Source organism: Poecilia latipinna, unplaced genomic scaffold (assembly GCF_001443285.1).
Source record: "Poecilia latipinna isolate Pla-1442-1.1 unplaced genomic scaffold, P_latipinna-1.0 Scaffold68, whole genome shotgun sequence".
NCBI classification, from domain to species: Eukaryota; Metazoa; Chordata; class Actinopteri; order Cyprinodontiformes; family Poeciliidae; genus Poecilia; species Poecilia latipinna.
The window spans coordinates 42483-62639 of NW_015112684.1; the positions used below are offsets into that span (position 1 = coordinate 42483).

At 39.0% G+C, this 20157-nt stretch overlaps 1 protein-coding gene across 3 annotated transcripts in view; it reads right to left on the minus strand.

Moving 5' to 3' along the window:
* sik3 (SIK family kinase 3) overlaps window positions 1–18557 on the minus strand; it is a 49717-nt gene extending 31160 nt beyond the window's left edge. For 2 of the 3 annotated variants that reach the window (XM_015060755.1, XM_015060747.1), the window contains exons 1-3: window positions 18196–18557; window positions 968–1084; window positions 519–582 (exon numbers count right to left, since the gene is read on the minus strand). In XM_015060755.1, coding sequence (XP_014916241.1) covers window positions 519–582; window positions 968–1084; window positions 18196–18534 — 520 coding nt within the window. In that variant the 5' untranslated portion in view covers window positions 18535–18557. The remainder of the gene's footprint in view (window positions 1–518; window positions 583–967; window positions 1085–18195) is intronic. The other variant, XM_015060763.1, reaches the window with a different exon arrangement.
* Window positions 18558–20157: the final 1600 nt, after the last annotated feature.

The window sequence follows — 20157 nt, forward strand, 5'->3', positions numbered from 1 at the left end:
TTTTTTTTTTTTTTTTTTTTTTTGGTTTGCATCAGAGATTGATTGCATATTCACACCTTCCCAAACAAACCAGACTTTCTAGACAAACACTAGAGATTGAGTAAATCAGACTAATCTGGGCTGGTGTGAATGCATGCTTAATCTCAGGAGATCCCTGTTTTTTTTTTTTTTTGTTTGTTTTTTTTTTTAAATTACAAGACATCACAGCAATGGATTATAAATTACAGTTAATGGGAAGTTGCATTCTAATACATTTAGGTTGTGAAATGTACCGCCAGGAATTAAGAAGGCGCAATTTCACCTTTTTTGTGTTTATTCAACTTGAGTCAACCCTGATTAACTACTACATTTATTAAGAGCTTAGGGGTTTTATTAATATAAAAAAATATATGTTTAAACCAAACAACTGCATCTTCACGAAAGAAATGCTAAGAATATAAAGAAAAGGAAGACGAAAACAGTGATGGGGAAAGACAATAACAAAACCAATCAACGTTAAGAGGCTGGAAATCCCTTACCGAATATCTCTCCCCCACTGGCGTACTCTGTTACCAGATAGATCATCTTCTCTGTCTCCATCACCTAAAGATACAAACGCATCAGAACCAGAGGGACCGACAGACCGTCTGACAGGCCAACATCCAGTGATGGGCGGTTCACCGGTTACACAACAAGTATGAGTAAGCAGAGTTTGGCATATAAACAAGAGATTTAAAATAGAAAAAGACCTGCCGTGCACTGTGGTGTTCAATCTGTGTTTGAGAACTCCCGGATCAAGTTATGAGGGGGAAAAACACTGGGAGGTTTTTAAACGTCTATGAGGTTTAGGAGGTGAAATATAGCGGCGATGACAAAGTTCACTGGTAAAACCTCAGGAGTGTTACGTTTGAGGCAGCTGGGGTTCTCCTGCCAGACCGCAGGTCTGAGCTGTAAGATGGTAGCTGAGTGTGTTTGGAGCTGTGTGTACCTGGTAGAGGCGGATGATGTGGGGGTGCTTCAGCAACTTCATGATTTGCACCTCTCTGAAGATCTTTTTCAGGTTCTCGTCGTCCAGCTGGGTCTTATCCACTATTTTTATAGCCACCTGGAGAAACAGACAAGGCAGAGATGGAGGGATGAAGAGTGAGGAGGAATTTACCACACAGTACACCTACCTTCTTAAACGCTTTAGTTGAGTTCACATGTTTACATACACAGGCAAAACCTAACTATTTTTTAGTAGCATAAGAATAATACAAACTATCTCTTAGTTTAGTAGTTGAGTGAAGCCATAGTATGAATATTTTTAAGCCAGACTGACAACAAACTATCAAAATGAACCTCAAGTCAAAACACAATCTTATTCTTACTACTGTTTATTTCTACCTTTAATATAATTTCTGATCACACGCTGTATTCACGTTACCAAGAGTTTGCAAATCTTTTGGTTTCTTTTCATCTGTAACAAATCTTTAGTAATTATAAAGGCAATAATAAGTGTGTTGAGAAGTTCTTCAGTATGGCTTTGTGCAGTATCTGCAAAGATTAACTAAATAAATTAAGCAAATAAATGCTACAAAGTTTTTAAAATACTGACAATTTAAATAATTTTTATTTTCATACTAGGCATTATATTTTTTATTTTCCACAGTAATGGGGGGGAGGGGGAAACTCATTCAGCTGACTTTTTTTTTTGATTATTCATTTTGCAGTAAAATTTGTAAATAGAAATACATTTTTAATTTTAGTTTACTACCAAAAGTAATTTTGGTACGCGTTTGTTTACATAATGTTTTCTGTGGCTCTAGACAAATTTCATTTGGTAGCAGCAGAAGCAGCTCTTTCAATTGAAAAGGCTCCTAACACCTGGTTTAGACTAAGCTCCCCGAGCCATTATAGCTCATAAATCCCCAGACAATAAGCAACCCACCTCTGGGTTTTACAGAAGCTTTTCACCATTCCCCTTTTAGACTTCTCTCCAAATGTAGCATTGATGGTTGTGGCTACATAGCATCAATTTTGGTCTCATCAAGTGTTTAGACTTGCCTCTATGAACTGGCTGAAATCATTTCTGGGTTTTTCTGCATCCTGAACACCTTTCCTGGCAGGTGTGGCTGAAAGTTTTACAAACCTACCTGACCTTGGTTTCAACATGATCCCTCTTTTCCCACTTCTTAATTCAAGTTTGAAAACAACCGATTATCTTTTCCTCCATTGTAAACTTGAACTACCTTCTCTTGCAGATGCTTTGTAAAAAAAAATTCTTGCTTTCCCTAGTGGTTCTTAAACAATCGGCGTCAGTGTGGAATTGAATGAAACATGCAGGGATCTGTCTGGAGCCCTGGAACTCAGATTTCTGACTCACTCACTCATACACACACACACACACACACACACACACAACTAATTTATAGAGTTTTAGTTTATAGAACTCAAAGTTCTATAAACCTTTGGAAAGTTTATATAATATTCACCTTTTCCAAAAAAAACCGTCAAACATTTAGAAACATTAGGAACAGCTAGGGTATGCAAACTCATGAGCACCACTTTAGATTCAAATCTAATAGTTTTACAACACCAAGCCAACACATCTCTGTTGCCGGTGTATAACAGCCCAGATAAAACAATCAGGAGAGGAGTGCGAGTCGTTGTTCACCAACATGAAGACGTGTTATGCATTAGCACAAAGACCCGTTGCCTGCCACTGGGTGGGTGAACAAGAACTGAGGAGATAATTGGCCTAAGTGCAAAGGGTTTGTCTGAGTTCCAGCATTCGTAGGTTAGCCAGCCAATGCCACGACCTTTGCCTGCGAACACAACTGTTGCGTAAGTGCTGAGCACTGGACAATAGCTCCAGCGGAGTGAACGGTGATGGTGTGTGACAGGAGCTTTGCTCTGCCACTTAGGAATGGGTGGATGACTTTAATGACTTAATCAAGCAGGGCTAACGGGGATGCCCCAAAACACAAGCTTCTGCCAAAAATAGATGGGCGAGGACAGGAAAACATGAAAAGCATGCAGAATTTACACACTCTGACACCCTCATCCCTTCCAGTTCTGCTTGGTGCCCCTATTTCTAAAAAAAAAAAAAAAAAAAAGACATGAAGAAGATGAGGCCATGTGGGGACCGTCAAGGTCAACTTCCCATAGAGACAGGAAGGGGAAGTGAGGAAGAGTGATCAGGGGGCTCCTGAGAGACCGCAGAACAGTAACGGTGACATTACCCCGGCTCATTGTGTGAGTTTCCCTTCAAGGGTATTGTACAAATTGTGGAAAACATATGCCCCAGTGGAGAGAATGTCTTCTGCACACGTAGCTTTGTCCAAACAAAGATGTCTGGGTTTTGATCGGATTGTTTCGCAGCGAGACTGGATCCTGTTCTGATTATCTGTTCAGAAAATGAGCAGGAATGGCAGACAAATCAAAGATATGGTCAGAAGTTTGCCTGCCTGTTTCCTGGACATCAAAGCCATCAATTACGGGCTTTCAATGCGTTAATCAAATGCTCCTCTACAGGAAGCATATTTTAACAATTTCAATCATTTTAAAACAAGAAATTACTAAAAAATGTTGTCCTCCATCTTCAGTATTTCACCCTCTTCATAAAATTCATCATGGCTACAGGAACCAAAACAAATCCTTGGCATGATGCTACCAACAGGCTTGGTAACAGTTACATTGTTCTTGTTTTAAAATCTTCACCTTGACGCCTCCAAAGGTACTTCTTGCCACTGTGGCAAAAAAAAAAAAAAAAATATTTGGTTGTCCATTATTCATTCAAATTGCCAAATTCATTTAAACTATTTCCTTGAATCTGCAGGCGACAATTTGAGTCAGGTGGTCAAAACAAGGGATACAAGGATAACGAACCCAAACACACAAAACTGGTTTAGAAGACTTTCTACAGGATTTCCCTGATCCCTGATCTCCACTCTGACAAAATACACAGTATCTTAAAAAATGGGTCTGTGCCAAAAAACCAGCCAATTGAAAGAGGACATTGAAGTAAATAGAGAAGTCAAATTAGGGCTGGGTGATACGGCTGAAAAACAAGGCACAACATTAGAGCTTCAAATCAGTCTGTCAATAACTATTGATTAGTTTTCTGTTTTAAATATCAAAAATACTTCCAAACTGGTGACGTAACCTTTCCTCTTTTATCCACAATTTCCTCTTGAACCGTTGAACTCATTTTCTCCCTTCACTCCACCTCAATATTTTTTATTTTTAATCTTTTATGGGGTACATTCACACTATGTATTGAAACTGCTCCCATACTCAGACATACTTTCTGAAATGTGCAGACCTTGTGTGCACTGTCCGTGGACAGTTGATGTTTTATAATCAAGCGTACCGATTTCCTGCATTTCTCATGACAAATTCCTTAATTTCCCACGACAAATTCCTTAATTTCCCACAATGCAAAAGGTTACTAGCAGGTCTGAGCTAGTTGGGGGCCTGGTCCAGTTTCTTCTCCATCAGGGCTGCCGCTGCACACCTGTTGCTGCTGCACAGAGAGGCAGTCACAATATGCATCTTTGCCATTGGTTGCACTGGCTCTCAATATTATCAGTTCGGTGATGCATACAAAACTGCTCGATGTGAACGCTATTTCCTGCCAAGCAGTTTCCCATGAGAGTTGGTGCATGGAGTATGCGAGGTTGTAAAAACTGACCTCTGTGGGGAGGAGTCTGATGGACCGCATTGAGTACATGTGGAAGTCCGAGGAGTGAAGTATCCCAGAGTATGTAGGTGCTCAGTCAACAAGTTGTTGCTAGGTAACCAAATTGAGTTAGTTAGTTGATCCCACCAGCCTTACTTAGCTGGGCTGTGAGAGGTTGTGCAGCTGCAGTCTTTCCTCTGCGTACATCCCCAGAATGTCATACGGTTCTGGATCAGAGTCCAGATAGAATGAGTCCAACATTTGTTCAGCATGCAGGAAAACCAAGAAATAACTTTAGCCGACGTATCGGGGGGGAAGAAAAGCAGCTCATAGAGATACCAACTATCTGTGTTTCTACTAGAAAATAATATTCAGACACGTGGACCAAACTAACCCTCCTACACTCAAGCACACATCTTCACACACTTGCATGATGTGCCTCTTCTGAATGGTGTGAGACGTCGTAAAAACACAAAAAATCCAAATCAGCTAAATGACAATTCTATGTCTAGAGGTAAAAAAAAAAAAAAACCTAAGGGGGGCTGTCACAACATATAGTGAGAGGAAAACAGAGGGAGCTACACCTGACGTAATCCCCAAACGGGTCTGTCCCGCGTAGCGATGGGAGAGTCTAGGACATCTCTTGTCTGTTCAGTTCTGAGTAAATAATATGCTATCACACTCTATCCAAATAACTAGTTGCCATGGCGATCTGATGCGCAGGACTGACTGTGACATATGTTGTCTTTGCTGCCTGCCACAGAATAAAAGCTACCAGCAACTTTCAAGTTCATCTATTCACTATTTAAAGACAGCATTGAGCAAACGTTGGTGTGCAAACACTGCAACATATTGCTGGTATACCAGCAGCAACCGTCCAACACGTTGGCTCATCTACAGAAGAGTAAATGATTGACAGCATGGGGAAGATTAAGTTAGATAGAGAAGAAAACACTTCAACTTCCTTGCCTGTGAGCACTGGCATGTTTCACAGCTAAATTTCTGCAGCCTGATGCCATTGTGTGGAGGGCAGGATTTTAACATGATTTACGTTTTAAAGCTGAAGTATATAATATTATTTCCTGCTGAAACGGCGACTCCTAAACTTCAAGGGTTGTCTGAAAGACAATAAGTTTCAGTTGTGTGGAGACTGAGCATCCACAAAACAAAAAACATAACACAGGCTTTAAATATCCATAACAACCTGAGACCATCAGTGAGGCTCCAACACATCTTATAGATAAATCCTGTATTTGCAGAGACCTGAAACCTTAACCTTGGTTTTAAAATATAAAATATGTGTAATGCAAGAGATGGCCAGCACTAAATTCTATGACTGTAGTATTTCTTGTAGCTAGAATTTGTGCATACCATCATGTTCATTAATTTGTTATTTCCCACTCCGGGTTTGTTTGTTCAATATGCCCGAGGAGGAAGTCCAGCCAGATCAGTTTTTGCTGACTAAGTTTTTTTGGCTACTCAATTAGTATACAAAATAATTTGCATAATATCCACAATCACAAAGCAGCATGTATGCTGTATTATAAGTTTAAATAAAATTTAAAAAACTCTATAAAGTTAAATAAACTGCCTGCTTGATTGCTGTACACATAGAAGGGTGTCTACTCTTAAGGAAGTACTCCTCGTTTGTTGACAGATGATGATAAGTGGACTTGTAATACAAAAATTGACAGTACCAGATAATAAGGCCCGTAATAAAATGTCAAAATTTATCATGTCCCTGTTGGAGTTGTTCCTCTTTTTAATAAAACGTGGTGCATCTCTACTTGACACGGAAATATTGTGAGCTGTAGCAAAGAAAGAATGGATCGTGTCCATTTTTCTGAAGTAATTTTTATTGAAATACCGCTAAGATAGACTGCAGATAGCGTGCAAGAGAAGGCAGGCCGACCAACGACAGAATAGAGGCCAGTAGGGCTGGGATTACCGGGAGCCTGTCAGCAGCTTAGAAGCAGGTTAATGACACACAGCAGCACTTGCATGTCCTTCTACATGAACATAGTAAACAAATTGTGCTGAATCAACACACTCCGACGCATTTATCTCTGGATGAGACAATAATAACAACACTAGCTCTTCCTTTGTTTACAAAAACCTTCTTTTTTTTTTTTTCTAACCTACAGCAGCTGCAGACCGGATCTGGTCTATGACCTATGACTAGCTTTTCTTTTCTTTTCTTTTCTAAGAAACTATTTACATAGAAAAAGTAAAGTTACTTTTTCCAAATTATGCAACACCTACCGACTTCTCTAAATATTAGCAGTCTGTCCCTTGCCAAATGACATCTGTTGAATCAACGGCAGGAAGTTTGACTTATAGTCTGTGTGAACCATCGTACCTGTCAAAGCCTCAGAAATATACGAGTCCGTCCTTTAGGTAAACAGTTTCTGGGCCACACATTCTATCCTGTTACTTCTTGTAACTGACGATTTAACATTCCCACTCGCCATTTGTCACTCGGTGTCTTCTGACACATATCATTTTGGACAATTCAACACTCTCGACCTCACCCTGGAGAAAGTGTTGAAAAATGTGTGACCTTATCTTCATTTCAAGTGACTTTTTAGAATACGCAACGAGTGTGTCAGAACTTCCTCTGGTTTAGGGGAGTACAAAGTAAAATATTACTGTTGACCTAATACCGCTTAATGAAAGCATGCATATGATGTTCAACATACATCACATACATTTGAGACACATATTTAGATCCCCAAAACCAATCGAGAGTGCACATAAAATTGTACTCTTAAACAATGTTAAACGGGGCTGCAACTGACAATTATTTTAGTAAGTGATTATTCTATCAATAATGCTGATGATTAATTGAATTTTAAAAAATGGCAAATTTATTATTTAACCATCTAAGGCTTTTTTTATATTAGAAAATGCAAATAAATAAAAAATCATTTTTTAAACATGAAAACCAACATTTCATTGCCTAAAATGGTATAGTGTATGCTTGATCATTTGTAGCAAAGAATGTGTCTACACAGCTAAAAAATAAAAATACTTATAAGATCAACATCTGAAAAGCTGGGCCCTTTTTGCTTGACTTAAAATCAATGCAGATTAATCACATTAATCTTTCAACCCTACATACAAACATGCTTTGATATTTTCCAAATTATTTCACCATGAATGTGTTCTTGTAAACATGTCTTGTTCCAAAAGTACTCGTATGAATTTTTTCCTGTTTTTGCATCAATAAAAAACCTGAATCCATTTCATTAGGATTTAATACTGATATTTTGTCATTTAAGCAGAAAATGATAAAAATCTGAAAATGGTGGGATGCATTTCTATTCAACCCCCCTCTACTCTGAAACCCCTTGTCCAGGCTCAGAGTAACCAACTGCCTTCAGAGGTCACACGATTAGTAAACAAAGTCCACACAGGTGTAACTGTATCTTACTGAAACCCATCTGCCAATGTAAACTGACAGACCGGTTGAGGAGTGCATTATTCAGAGGTTTCATATTTAAAGCATGGCCAGCTCATTCTGAAGGAGAGGGAGAACCTGTAAACAGTACAATTGTCAGCTGCATAATCAACAAAACGTGGATTTTATGAAGCAGTGGCAAACAGAGGGGCGTTCTGTGGTGTAGCAGTGCAGTAGACGCCCCATATATGGAGCCTATAGTCCCGTTTAAAAGTTGACACAAGGTATGTAGAGAATGTGGCAAAAATATGGAAAAAGTGCTCTGGTCAGATTAGACCTAAACTTTACCTATTAGCCTACATGATGAAAAATGACCACCACACATCACCTTTAACACATTATTCCCGTGGTGAACTCAGATGATGACATCATCATGTAGTGGGGATGAGTTGGCAGCAACAGAGAAGTTGGTTAGAGTTGACGGGAAGAACCCAGTCAAACTCCAACCCTAAATACAACTGAAAATCCACAGCTAAACCTAAACACTGATGTTCACAGATGCTCTCAATCCAAATTGCCTGCTTGAGGTATTATCCAAGGAACAACAGGCAGACAGCTCAGTCTGTACATGTAGACGCGTGCAGGATACGGCCAACTTTAACAGTGAGAGGCGGTTCTGAAAAGCATCGAGGAGGAGCTGACTGTAAATACATGCTACACCGTCTTGCCGCTTATTTGCAGCAAGTTTCCTCCACTTCACAATTATTTAATACTTCAATCACACAGAATCCCGATTAAGTATATCAAAGTTGTTGTTGTGACATAACAAAACTGTTGAAAACATTCAGGAGGTATAAATACTTTGTCAAGACCCTGTATGAGCAACAGAGCCTTTGAGTCCTCTTTGGGACTTTGAAAACAGTCATCCATGACTCAACTTGTTACTCCGAGTGCATAGAGTTTGTGCCAGGGAGCTGGAAAAGTGCATTTTGCACACTCATCTACGTTCACACACTGTGGTAAGTCAATATAATGGATGAGGTTAACCTTCATCGACATGAGGCGCAGATTACAACGCCCTGAGAAGGTGTAATGCTCAGGCTTGACCTGTACCAGCGAGTGATGGGGTTTGACTCATACACACGCTCACAAGCACCCTTCCCAGTTGTGACTCTCCAAAGCAGGACTCTTTGCTGACTGTATGAGACTAAAACTGGGGCTTTTACGTGTGGAAAGTATTTTTCTGCACAACAAAAGATCAAGCAGGAGGTACGGTCATGTCAGGTGAATACAAACTGCAAAAGAAAGATTGTACCATGGGAAGCACGAGGGGTTGATGTGATCAATGAGTCAAAGTCCTTATAGGGATCCAGCTTGTGCGTTTCACATGGTGAGAATGACTCGGCTGAGTTTTTCAAAGTGAAAGTAGAGGACAGGCCAATGTAGTTTCAATAGACTGGACAGCATACGTTCTGATTTGCTCGTTTTGTTGCCCAACAGGCATAGTTGGTTACCAGAATAAAACTGTGCCAAGATTTTCAAGAAGTTGTGGTTTCCAAACCACTGAATCTGTTTCTATAGCTTACAGTGTTGACAATGAGATGCTGGAGGTTTTTAATGCTGTACGGAGCATAAAGGTAATACTATTCCCATGCCTACAAGGAAGAGAAATACAGCCAGGAGAAGCAGCGATGTCATCCATTGCTTTGTTCGTAAATGTCATTTGTGCATCACATCAGCTGGTGTACCAGAAACACCTGAATCTATCTAATAACTTAATCTTAACCAAAGTTAACACGTTGAAGTTTCAACTGTAGATTTCATGCACAATGAACTATAATTGGTGTTTGACCAAATAGAATAGAGAGTATGCGTTTTTAGAGGGGGGCCTCAAATATTCCTGGATTTCAGCTACTCTTGGGCTGGTGTGGTTCCTAACTCCCATGAATACCAAGGGGTTTGATGCATTGTCAAACATTACAGCGCTCAATTTTATCATGCATTTCTATATTTATTCAGCATTTTGAAGTTTTCCACATCCATGTCTCCAGGACATCTGCCCTGGTTGATGAAACCTTGAAGTTTCGAGTAAGGAGAGCTATTCAGGCCACTTCTTTTACGAAACATTTGTGTTACATAAGGTTCTACAAGAGAGAGAAAAATACGCTGCCTCATTACTACTTTGTCTTCAATCTCCACCACTGACTTTTAGTTGTGCTAAGATCTGAATTTTAAAGCCTTTTCGTCTTGAACATTTGCTTCTGCTTAAGGCTATTATCCTGTTGTATCAAGCAGTTTTAGTCAAGGTTCAGTTTGATCTGTTGATCTGCAGAACCTCACTGCTGTATATTTAACGCATCTTAATTCCTATAACAGCAGAGAGAGAAGAGTAAGTGAGTCCATTTCCTCTGCAGGTCTTCCGTTGCACACCTGCTGTATATTTCATTTCTTTGACATGCAATCTGCTGCACACTTGGGGTTACCCTGTGAGGCAGATGAATCCTCACAAGATCAAGATCAGAGAGCTGAGTCACAGCAATCAGCATGCTTACTCTGGTGGGCCAGCTCTCTCTATACCACTGCATATCAACAATGGAGGCTAGATTTAAAAAAAAAAAAAAAATACTCATGTGGGCGCTTAAATCATCACTTATATCAGAGAGGGGGCCTTTCTTTATTAAAAGGAGGCACTGTTTGATTATTTCAAACATGTCATAAAATCAATACACCAAACAATGTTCTATTGAATAAGTATAACTATATTCAATAACAATTATATATGCTTTGTACACAGATAGGTTATTCCTTAGATAAACAGAAGAGATACTAACATTAGTTGGTTTAATTTAGTCAGCCTACTCGTTGCCAAGTAAGTTAGTATGAGTCACTGATTTTTTTCGTGACTTAAAATAAACTTGTAGCAGCTGTCTTTAAGTCAGCTGACCTGCAGTGCACAGACAAATGGGGGAGGGCTGACACTGAATTGCTTAATGCTCCATAACAACGGAGGACACTATGGCATCTCATTAATGACTTTTAACCATAGGATGAGTATGATGCTCAGAGTTTCAGTATAAAAGCATGACTTTTCAACACCTTACATCAAGCTTCTGCCTAGTTCACTATTTCATAAATGGAAATACTACTTGAGGGATTTCACCTCTTATCTTCACTAAGTTAGTACTCTAATAACACTGATTGCCCGTGTAGTTTTTCTCATGACTAAGAAGACAAGTGAGACGTGTGAATGTTTTTCTATAAAAATCAGTACAACACACACACGTGCCTATAACTGCTGACATGAGTACTATCGTCTTGACGAAGCCCACTAAACTCATGTCAGACACTGAGACGCTTCTGTCCTCTTCTGACGCCGAGGGACTGCAGAAACTGAGATGCAGCGAACAAGGACAAGGCGATATGTCAAGCAGAAACCCAACATTTGTCATATTACTCACTCAAATGAAATCGCGTTTGGCCATGTGCAAGCAAGTGTGTGTCTTTGAGAACCAGAGAAGAGCTGCTGTTTATGAGCCGCCTGTGAGTGTGTCAGAGGGAGTGAGTGATGTTATTACTCAGTGTGCTCTGCCTGTTACCCACTGCTTACCATCCTGTCTGTCCTCTTCCTCTTGCCTTTCCCTTTCTCGCCCAAAACACTTAGGAGGAAGAGGGAAAATACAGGAAGCGTAAGGGAGAACAACAAGGGGAAAGGTCTACCTTCCCTACCACCACACGGGTCAGGACGTGTCAAACAGTCCCACTGACCACACACGCACGCACACACACACACACAAGTCCGAGCAGTCGCTTTGATCAGCAAGGTAGGGAAAACAGGTGATAGAAAAACGAGCTCAGCCAATGGCAAGCAACTTCCATTCAAAATTGTTGGCTAAAGTCAATCACACCCACTATCACGACTGAAACCATGGCAACCGCAAAGACTTCAATGGAGAGACATTTCTCCGACAAGGAGCCTTGACAACACACATTTCACCTTTAAATCCAAGAAGCTCTGGATGAGTTTCAGCCAATGTAAACCGACTTTAACCTGCCAGAAGGCTCCTTATGGAATCAAATCCACATTCACAAACACTGAGCAGTCTGCTGCATCCGTTTTTACTGAGCATGTTCCTTTACTTAGAAGATTAAGCCATATTATTTATTGCAAAGGGAAATCTGAGACGTTTTGGTTCCATCAGAGAATGTAAGCACTGACCCTTTACCTAGAGGCCAGCCAGGACTATATATCTGCAAAGGTCAGAGCTGCAACGAATGGAGATTAAAGGTTTTGTGGGATCTGATGTAATCACCTCTGAATAATAATAATAAAAAAAAAGCCAGAAGGCGGCATTAGAAAGAAAATGCTAACATTATTTCAATTAACGTGATATTTTAATAATAAGAGTGAGACAAATCCAGCCTTCTCATTTTTATCTCAAATCCGCCGTTACATCAAGTGACGCTAAATTCACTGCAATTTTAAATTAGGAGTTAACGATGACTCTCTTTCTTTCCTTTGACATCAACTCCAATTATGCTCATAAACATTCCCATTTGAGGAAAAATATGACAAATAATGCTACAACAGCATTAATTGTTGTAGCATTATTCTGATTAGAAAGACAAAATTATTCTTTCAGAGCTTCAAAGGGAATCAGAAGTCAAAGCAATCAGTTACCTTCAAGCTTGTTAGTGATCAACCGATTTGAATGGTTGATGTTGATGTATATCTAAAGCATGTGCGCCTCCAGGATTAGAGTTTGGCAAAAACTCTGGGATGCACCGCTTATGGAAGAGAACTAGGAATAGGCCAGTAGTAGGAGATTCTAATTGCATAATAACCAAGAGTAAAAATACCTGAGTTGTACAACATTTATGCAAAATTGCAAAATAAGATCCAATCACTGGGTCTTAAACAGAAACACAATGTTCTCTCCAACTGCTGCTAAAGCAACAAAACATATTCCTTATTACAGTGTTATCTATATTTATTCATTAGTATTTTAATTTTGTCTTCTCTTTGTCAGCTCAAAGGCAGCATATAGCAACAGGTGGGGGAGGGAGAACACAGCACTACTCTACACCTCTGGTAAAACTACAGTCATCCCAGTATCTTCATGGGGAATCCAGCTACCCTAGTAATTTTGTTGGCAGAAACAAATCCATGTTAAAAGCCATCATACACTGAAAATGAAAGTATACGGGCATCAAGTCTTAAAATGTATCCAATTTTCAATGCTAGATAAGAAAAAGAAAACAACAAACATCTTGGTATTTATAGAATCAATATGTAACCATTGGAAAATGACTGCAGCCGCATCATCAGCACTGTAAACACATCAGCTACTCAGCTTTTCTATCTACAGGATTTTCTGAGCTGGTTCAAAACGTGACTTCACCACAAGCCTGTGGCTTACAAAAAACTCCCCCAAAAACCCAGACTCATCATCTATACATTGGTGAACTGCAGATGGGAGAACCATTGTTATTTTAGCATTTACCGACTGTTAATCTAAGCTCCGTTTTCTGTTTGCATTATTAAAAAAATATATACATATATCCTAACACATGCCCTCTGATACATATTTAGAAACTGTTGGAAAAAAAAAAAAAAAAAAAACGGGAAGGGATTTTAAAGCTCAACATTTTTGTCTTCAGAAGTGCAATCCACTTTTTGCCCTGTTCAAACTGCTCAAACTCTACCATCATTTAGATCTCCGCTAAAAACCCATCGCTTTTCTTTGACCTACGACTGACTGTATACGAGATGCTTCACAGTTACTTTAAATCTTACCTCTGTGTTGTATTTATACGTTTTACTCTTTTTATACTATTTACTGCTCAATGGTTGCGGATGTAACTGCAAAGAACTTTGATCAGCAGATGTTTTTGAACAAGTTATAGAAATAAATTTGACATTACCATATCAGCCATGTATTTCTGCATTTAAATGATTTGAAGGCTAAAAACAAACTGCCATCAATCTGTTCCAATAATATTTTAAGCAGCTGACTGAAGGATGGCTACATGAGCAGATAGCCTGATTGGTTACTCAGATTGTTGAACTTTTGTTACTCTGTAAAGCGTAGTACTGCAAAAACAGATTATATTCTCTCATTTGGAATCAAAATAAACTATCACAATAGATAGCATTATTATTATAACTTTAATAATATGTAATATTTTAGCAGGAGTAGGAAGAATAGTTGCTTAAGTTAAAGCAATAAAACAATATTAGACATTTTAGATTAAAAGTACATGTGTTCTACCGTGAAATGATGACATTTTATACTAAATATTTTCATAGTCGTACCCTAAGAATACTCTCATGACTGGTTACAATACTAAAATCAAAAATACTCACATGGCTATTCTGATTATCATGTTGATAATGATTTAAAAAGGATAATTTTACTGACTTGCAGAAATTTAAAAAATAAATCTTAAGTTGGCTGGCAACTATGTTGTGCTGAGCTCTAAAATGTCAATCCAAACGAGATCACATGCACAGCTTTATCTGTCCTGACAATTTTAAAACTCTTGTTTTGACTTCACTGCAGTAGCTTATCTTCATCTGGATGAGATCAACTTTCACTATCACAGCGATAGTTTTCAGACGCTAAAGATTTGTGTTGTCTTAGAAGGCAAGTTGAAAAACCAACTGTATCCGTTTGAAAATAATTACAGTACTTTTTTTTATAGATTTACCTACAAAAAAAAAGTAAGGAAGCGAGAAAAAAAGGCGGGCCATCCCATTATATGCCTCTAAGCCTTCAAGCATAAACATAGGGTCCTCCTCGGAGTGACTGCACTGCAGGATATTATCCACCTCCATCCAACAGCGGAGAGGAGCTACTGGGCTATTTTTGACGAGTCAGCATTTAGAAACTCTAGGCCATAAAAATAAGGCTCCATCTCATCTCATGACTGATCATCATATCCATATTCATGATATCCACAGGCACGTAAAAGCACACTCATTCTTCTGATATTCATGAGAAACTGGGGACGCAGAAAACCCTATGCGTGTTCATGTAAATCCTGAGCTGACTGGCTCCGTCTGTGGCACCCATCAACAAACAAGGCCCCTCTTTCATTCTGTCAGTGTCATTTTGTCCTCCGCCTATCATAGATCCACGCAGACGGCACACATCAAGGCAGGCAAGAACAAAACACGTCACCGCTGTCACTGGATTGCTCTTACGGGATTTTGAGAACCCTTCTGGCACACCTACTACGCTTTAAATTATACCGCAGTCGTATCAAATCCAGGTCTGTCGAGCGGCGTCTTTTTTTTTTCCCCCCCCACTTTTAAGAGTCACTTCACGGCTCACTGGTCCGGGTTTATTTTGGCCTCACGAAACTGAACTGAAGGCTCTCAGATGTGTCGTGGAAAACATCCAAATGACCCGTGTCAGCCCGTCTGTGTGTGTATCAACAAGGAGCATCGAAGTATAGGTACACACTCAGCGGCAGGAGCAACACGCCTTTATTTATGCCATCTGAGTGAAAGCCTCCACATTGGTTATATAAAAGAAAGACACAAAAGATACCTCAACCTTTCCCATGTGCTTCACCGGTAACAGTGGTCAACCATTATAGGGGTCGTACACACTGATCAAAACGGTCTTTTATAAGCAAGCGGTGAGCATATCTAGCATACTAGTTTCATTTATTTGCTTGTCTAATATAATCTTTTCACATCATTCAATGAAAAAGAAAAAAAAATCAAGAATAATACGGACAACTCTGAGCATCCTCTTCATCAGTTTATTACGACAACAGTGTCTTATTCAGATGCTACTTCAGATCTGCAGTAATACGGACTGCTGCAGAACATCGTCCCTCCACACATCCATCGGTGTCTGCAACAGTTTTTTTTTTTTTAAGAAACTCGGAAAACTTGAGTTACAGCATTTAATTTCCCTTTGGGATAATTACCCTCTCACTGCTATGCTGATGATACCCAACGTTTTCTAAATGTAAATACTGCGCATCATGAAAGTTAAATTCTTCAGAAATAAAACACTGGCTGTTTGCTGATGAGAAACCTGAGCCTCTTTTTTGAGCTACTCGTAGATTGTCACTCACTATTACTGAAAACCTACGGTAGTTTCTACAGACTGCTGACTTTTGATTTATTGTGCGATTCACACATAAAAAAGTCAAATAAACTGAGAGCTATTAACCAATATCTACATGCCTTAACTTAATGGAAAGATTAATGTAGTTCTTTACTTGTCTGATTGACATTTCTCCGGGTCAACTGCAACATTTCCAAATTGCAGCAGATGAGCTTTTGACAAGATCCTCCAAGCTACGTCAACTCTCTGCACTGGTTCCCTGCACAATACAGAATAGAATCTGAGGTTCCAGTTTAAACTTTCAAAAGCACTGCATGACCACGCATCACTTACTGGCCAAAATCAGGTTTTGGCCAGTAAGTCACCACCAGGACCTTGAGATAATTTGATCGGGGCATGTTATCAAAAATAAACACTAAAGGGGACAGGGCTGTAGGTTTGTAGTCCCAATATTCGTTGCACCTGCATTCTAAGATTTAATGATCTTGTTCAAGAAGCGGAAAGAACCTGTTCACACGGCCATCTTGTGGCTTACGCTATTGTGCTTTGTGTGATTCAGACTTTTTTTTTATTCAAACACCTAGAAAACATGAGCAGCCAGATCTTTGATAGAGGTAGTAGTTTTAAATAAAATAAATATAAATAAATAAAGGATTTATAAGATTATCCTCACTTACGCAAATAAAGCATGTTACCTTCCACTTCATCAGATTTTTAAACTCTACATTAATTGTGGATCTTTAACACATAATCTAAAAATGCATGGTTTATTTTTAAGTTTTCCCAAACGTCTTGCTAAAATCTTCTGAACTTCACTAAGGTGGCTATTATAAGATTACTGTACTGGTGCTTCTGTTTTATTGTGTCAAATTTAAATGATTCTGCAACTCAAACCGGTCACAACATAATCAATTGGGCAAACAAAGCTTCAGAGTATGTGAACCTTCTGTACCTCTTCTGAAACAACAATTACTGGTTTCAAATCAATACATTCCTTGAACCACAAAATAAAAACAGTTCACTTAAAAAAAGGGGTGGCTGATCTGAAGCTCAATGGGATCTTCCAGAGGAGTGACTGTTTTTTGTTTTGTTTTTTTTCCTCTCATGGCTTTCATTTGTTTACAGTAGTACGATTCTGTCAATGTGGCAATCATCCAGTGTAAGAAGTATGCTAAGTAGCGCCCACATATTCGCAGAAGCATCCATGTATGCGCTTTCTTTTGAAAACCACTTTTTTTTTTTTTTTTTTGTCACTGTCGGTGTTTTCTTGTCCGAGTGGGGTGGGGGGTCCGGGGGTCACTGGAAACGCCATGCAGTTATTAACAGAGAAATCTAAATACCACAAAACTTGATACACAGAGATGAAGAGTAGCTCTGTCAAACCGGTTGCGTTTCGATGAAAAAAGGCGTAAGAAACTTTCCAGACGTGAAACACCGGATGAAAACAAGTAATCATACCGAGTGAAGAAATCTGCAGCACAACTCTACGGCAATTGACTCAGCTATAGGTATAGGAGTTTAGTTTTCTGAATTTCCCGACAAAGCTTACAGGGATTTGGTATCCATATTTGGGCAACACTAACTTAATAGAATTGTTAGTCTATAGCTCTGCAGTAGTACTTTTTTATCTGCCTTCCTTCTTGTCATAGTTAGGTTTAGTTAACATCCAAAATATTTCGAAATAGCTAATTAAGCATTTGAGCTAAAGCTAGTAACATCAAAATATCTCTCTATTCTTTATCCTCCTTCGTCAATACCCTTCTGTCTGTTCTCTTAAAACACAGGCCTTTTGAGTTCTTAAGTTGATAATACAAACAAAGCATTAACGTCCTGGAGATAATATATTAGGCCAGGAGTGTCTACATATCCATCAGCTGAAGGTGATGCCCGGGTCGAACGGACCCCCAGTACTCCGAGCTGCGGTGGCACCAGAGCGAACACACTGGTTGTTCAGTCTCCGGAGTATGGAGGCCCCAGCGTCATTCCGAGTTCATGTTTAAAAAGCTTTAAATAAATCACTGACAACTTCTAATTGTTTTTCTATAGCGTAGATAAGGGACTCGTCTTACCTTTGCTTTAGTGATGATGTGTGTGGCTAGTTTAACAACCGCGAAATTTCCCTTGCCGATGGTCCGCTCGATTTCGTAGTGGCCCACTCGGGCTGGAGGGGGCCTGGTGGCCGAAGTGTGCCCGGGATTAGTGATGCACCCGGTGGCCGTGGTGGTACGACCATTGGGGTTGATCCCAGAGGACGGCGGGGCCCGGTTCTGGGAGACCATTCCTGCGTGGGTCGGTCGGGCAGGGTGCGTAATTGCAGCCGCAGCGGACCCAGCAGCACCTCCGCTAGACACGGCCGCCATCTTCTCGCCTCTCTGCGGGAACAACAAGCAGCCCTGCGCAGCGCGCATCGCGGGCACGCCCCCGCCCTGCGTCATTTTACGTGAAGGGCTCCTCCGCAGCGCCCTCTCTAGGTTGTAGCCATGGCAACGATCGGCGTAACAAATGACTTCATCCACGAAAACGTATTTTGGTTGCCGTGGAGACAGAGAAGTGCGCATTATCACTTTGGTTCCCATGATTCAGTGATTCCTTACAAAAGTGCTGCGCTATGTGCGATCAGAGGGCTTCCTGAAGCTTTAAAGGTATACGCCATGTTAACACCACAAAGACTAAATTAATCAATCCAGCTAATGAAAATATTAAACTCCACTGAGACAAAAGAAATATTTAAACAAGGAAGTATTCACAGACTAAGGCGGTCAGTTCAGCACGACTATTGTGGGACAAATCAGTAATACATGCATTTAAACACAGATAAATCAGATAAAACGGAACAAATACAGTTTCATTGATACTTATGGAACCACGAATATACGGACTATCTTCAAAACCTTCGCTTTGGAGGCAAACGTGACTAGTGTGCAAAGAAACGGCCTTGACATTCGAGGGGAGGGATGGGAGGGGATCTTTTCAATGGTGCTTTGTTAAATGTTTTGGCATTTAGTAGATAGATAGATAGATAGATAGATAGATAGATAGATAGATAGATAGATAGATAGATAGATAGATAGAATTCTGATACCACGAAATCAAGTATTTGATCCATGTAAAAGAAATTAAAATAAATAAAAAGACAACATTTATATACATATATTATATGTACAAATAACATTTATAAGAATTAATTTCTTGTTGCAGTTCTTGTTGTAGTTCATGACTCCCTAACCAAGTTGTAGACACCGCCATCTATTGGTAGATATGAGTTCTTGCAACAATTTTGACTGCACAAAGCAGCCATTTGCTATTAACCAAACCTAAACAAGAACATTTCCATATAACTGCTAATGAGTATTGTTTCATAACAGCAGCTAGCAGTCATAAACACTTTTCCATTCAATCTTGTTACAAAGAGGAATATCACATGCATAAAGCAAAGAACTGGAGCAGACAGATTTCTTAAGTCAGTTTTGTCATTCGATTAAGACCTTCTATCATAGAATACCCCAATGCATATTTCGTAGTTTAATGAAATTCTTTGATCTAGAATTTTAATTGATAATATTTAATTGAAGATAAGATACAAACATGAAATACAATTTCAAACCATCAACAAACTTTTAAACAATTTTTGAAGTATATATATATATATATATATATATATATATATATATATATATATATATATATATATATATATATATATATAGTTGTGCACTTATTCAACTTTATTTAATTTGAATTTATATTAGTTTTCTGTATTTTAGTTTTTTTTATTTTAAATGTAAATTAATAGAAGTCATATTAATTAAATATATTTTTACTCATACTTTTGTACCCTGTAATTTAGATCAAATTAATTTTTGAAGTTTATTTAATATGACTGATGGATTTTTGTTGTTGGCTTACATTAAGCTAAACTTTATTTTGATTCATTACTTTATGTGCCTTGTTGTTCAGCTTTGTTTAATTCCATTTGAATAAGCTTAAGCAAGTTCATTCTTCAATTAAATTAAGTTGATTTAAATGAAATT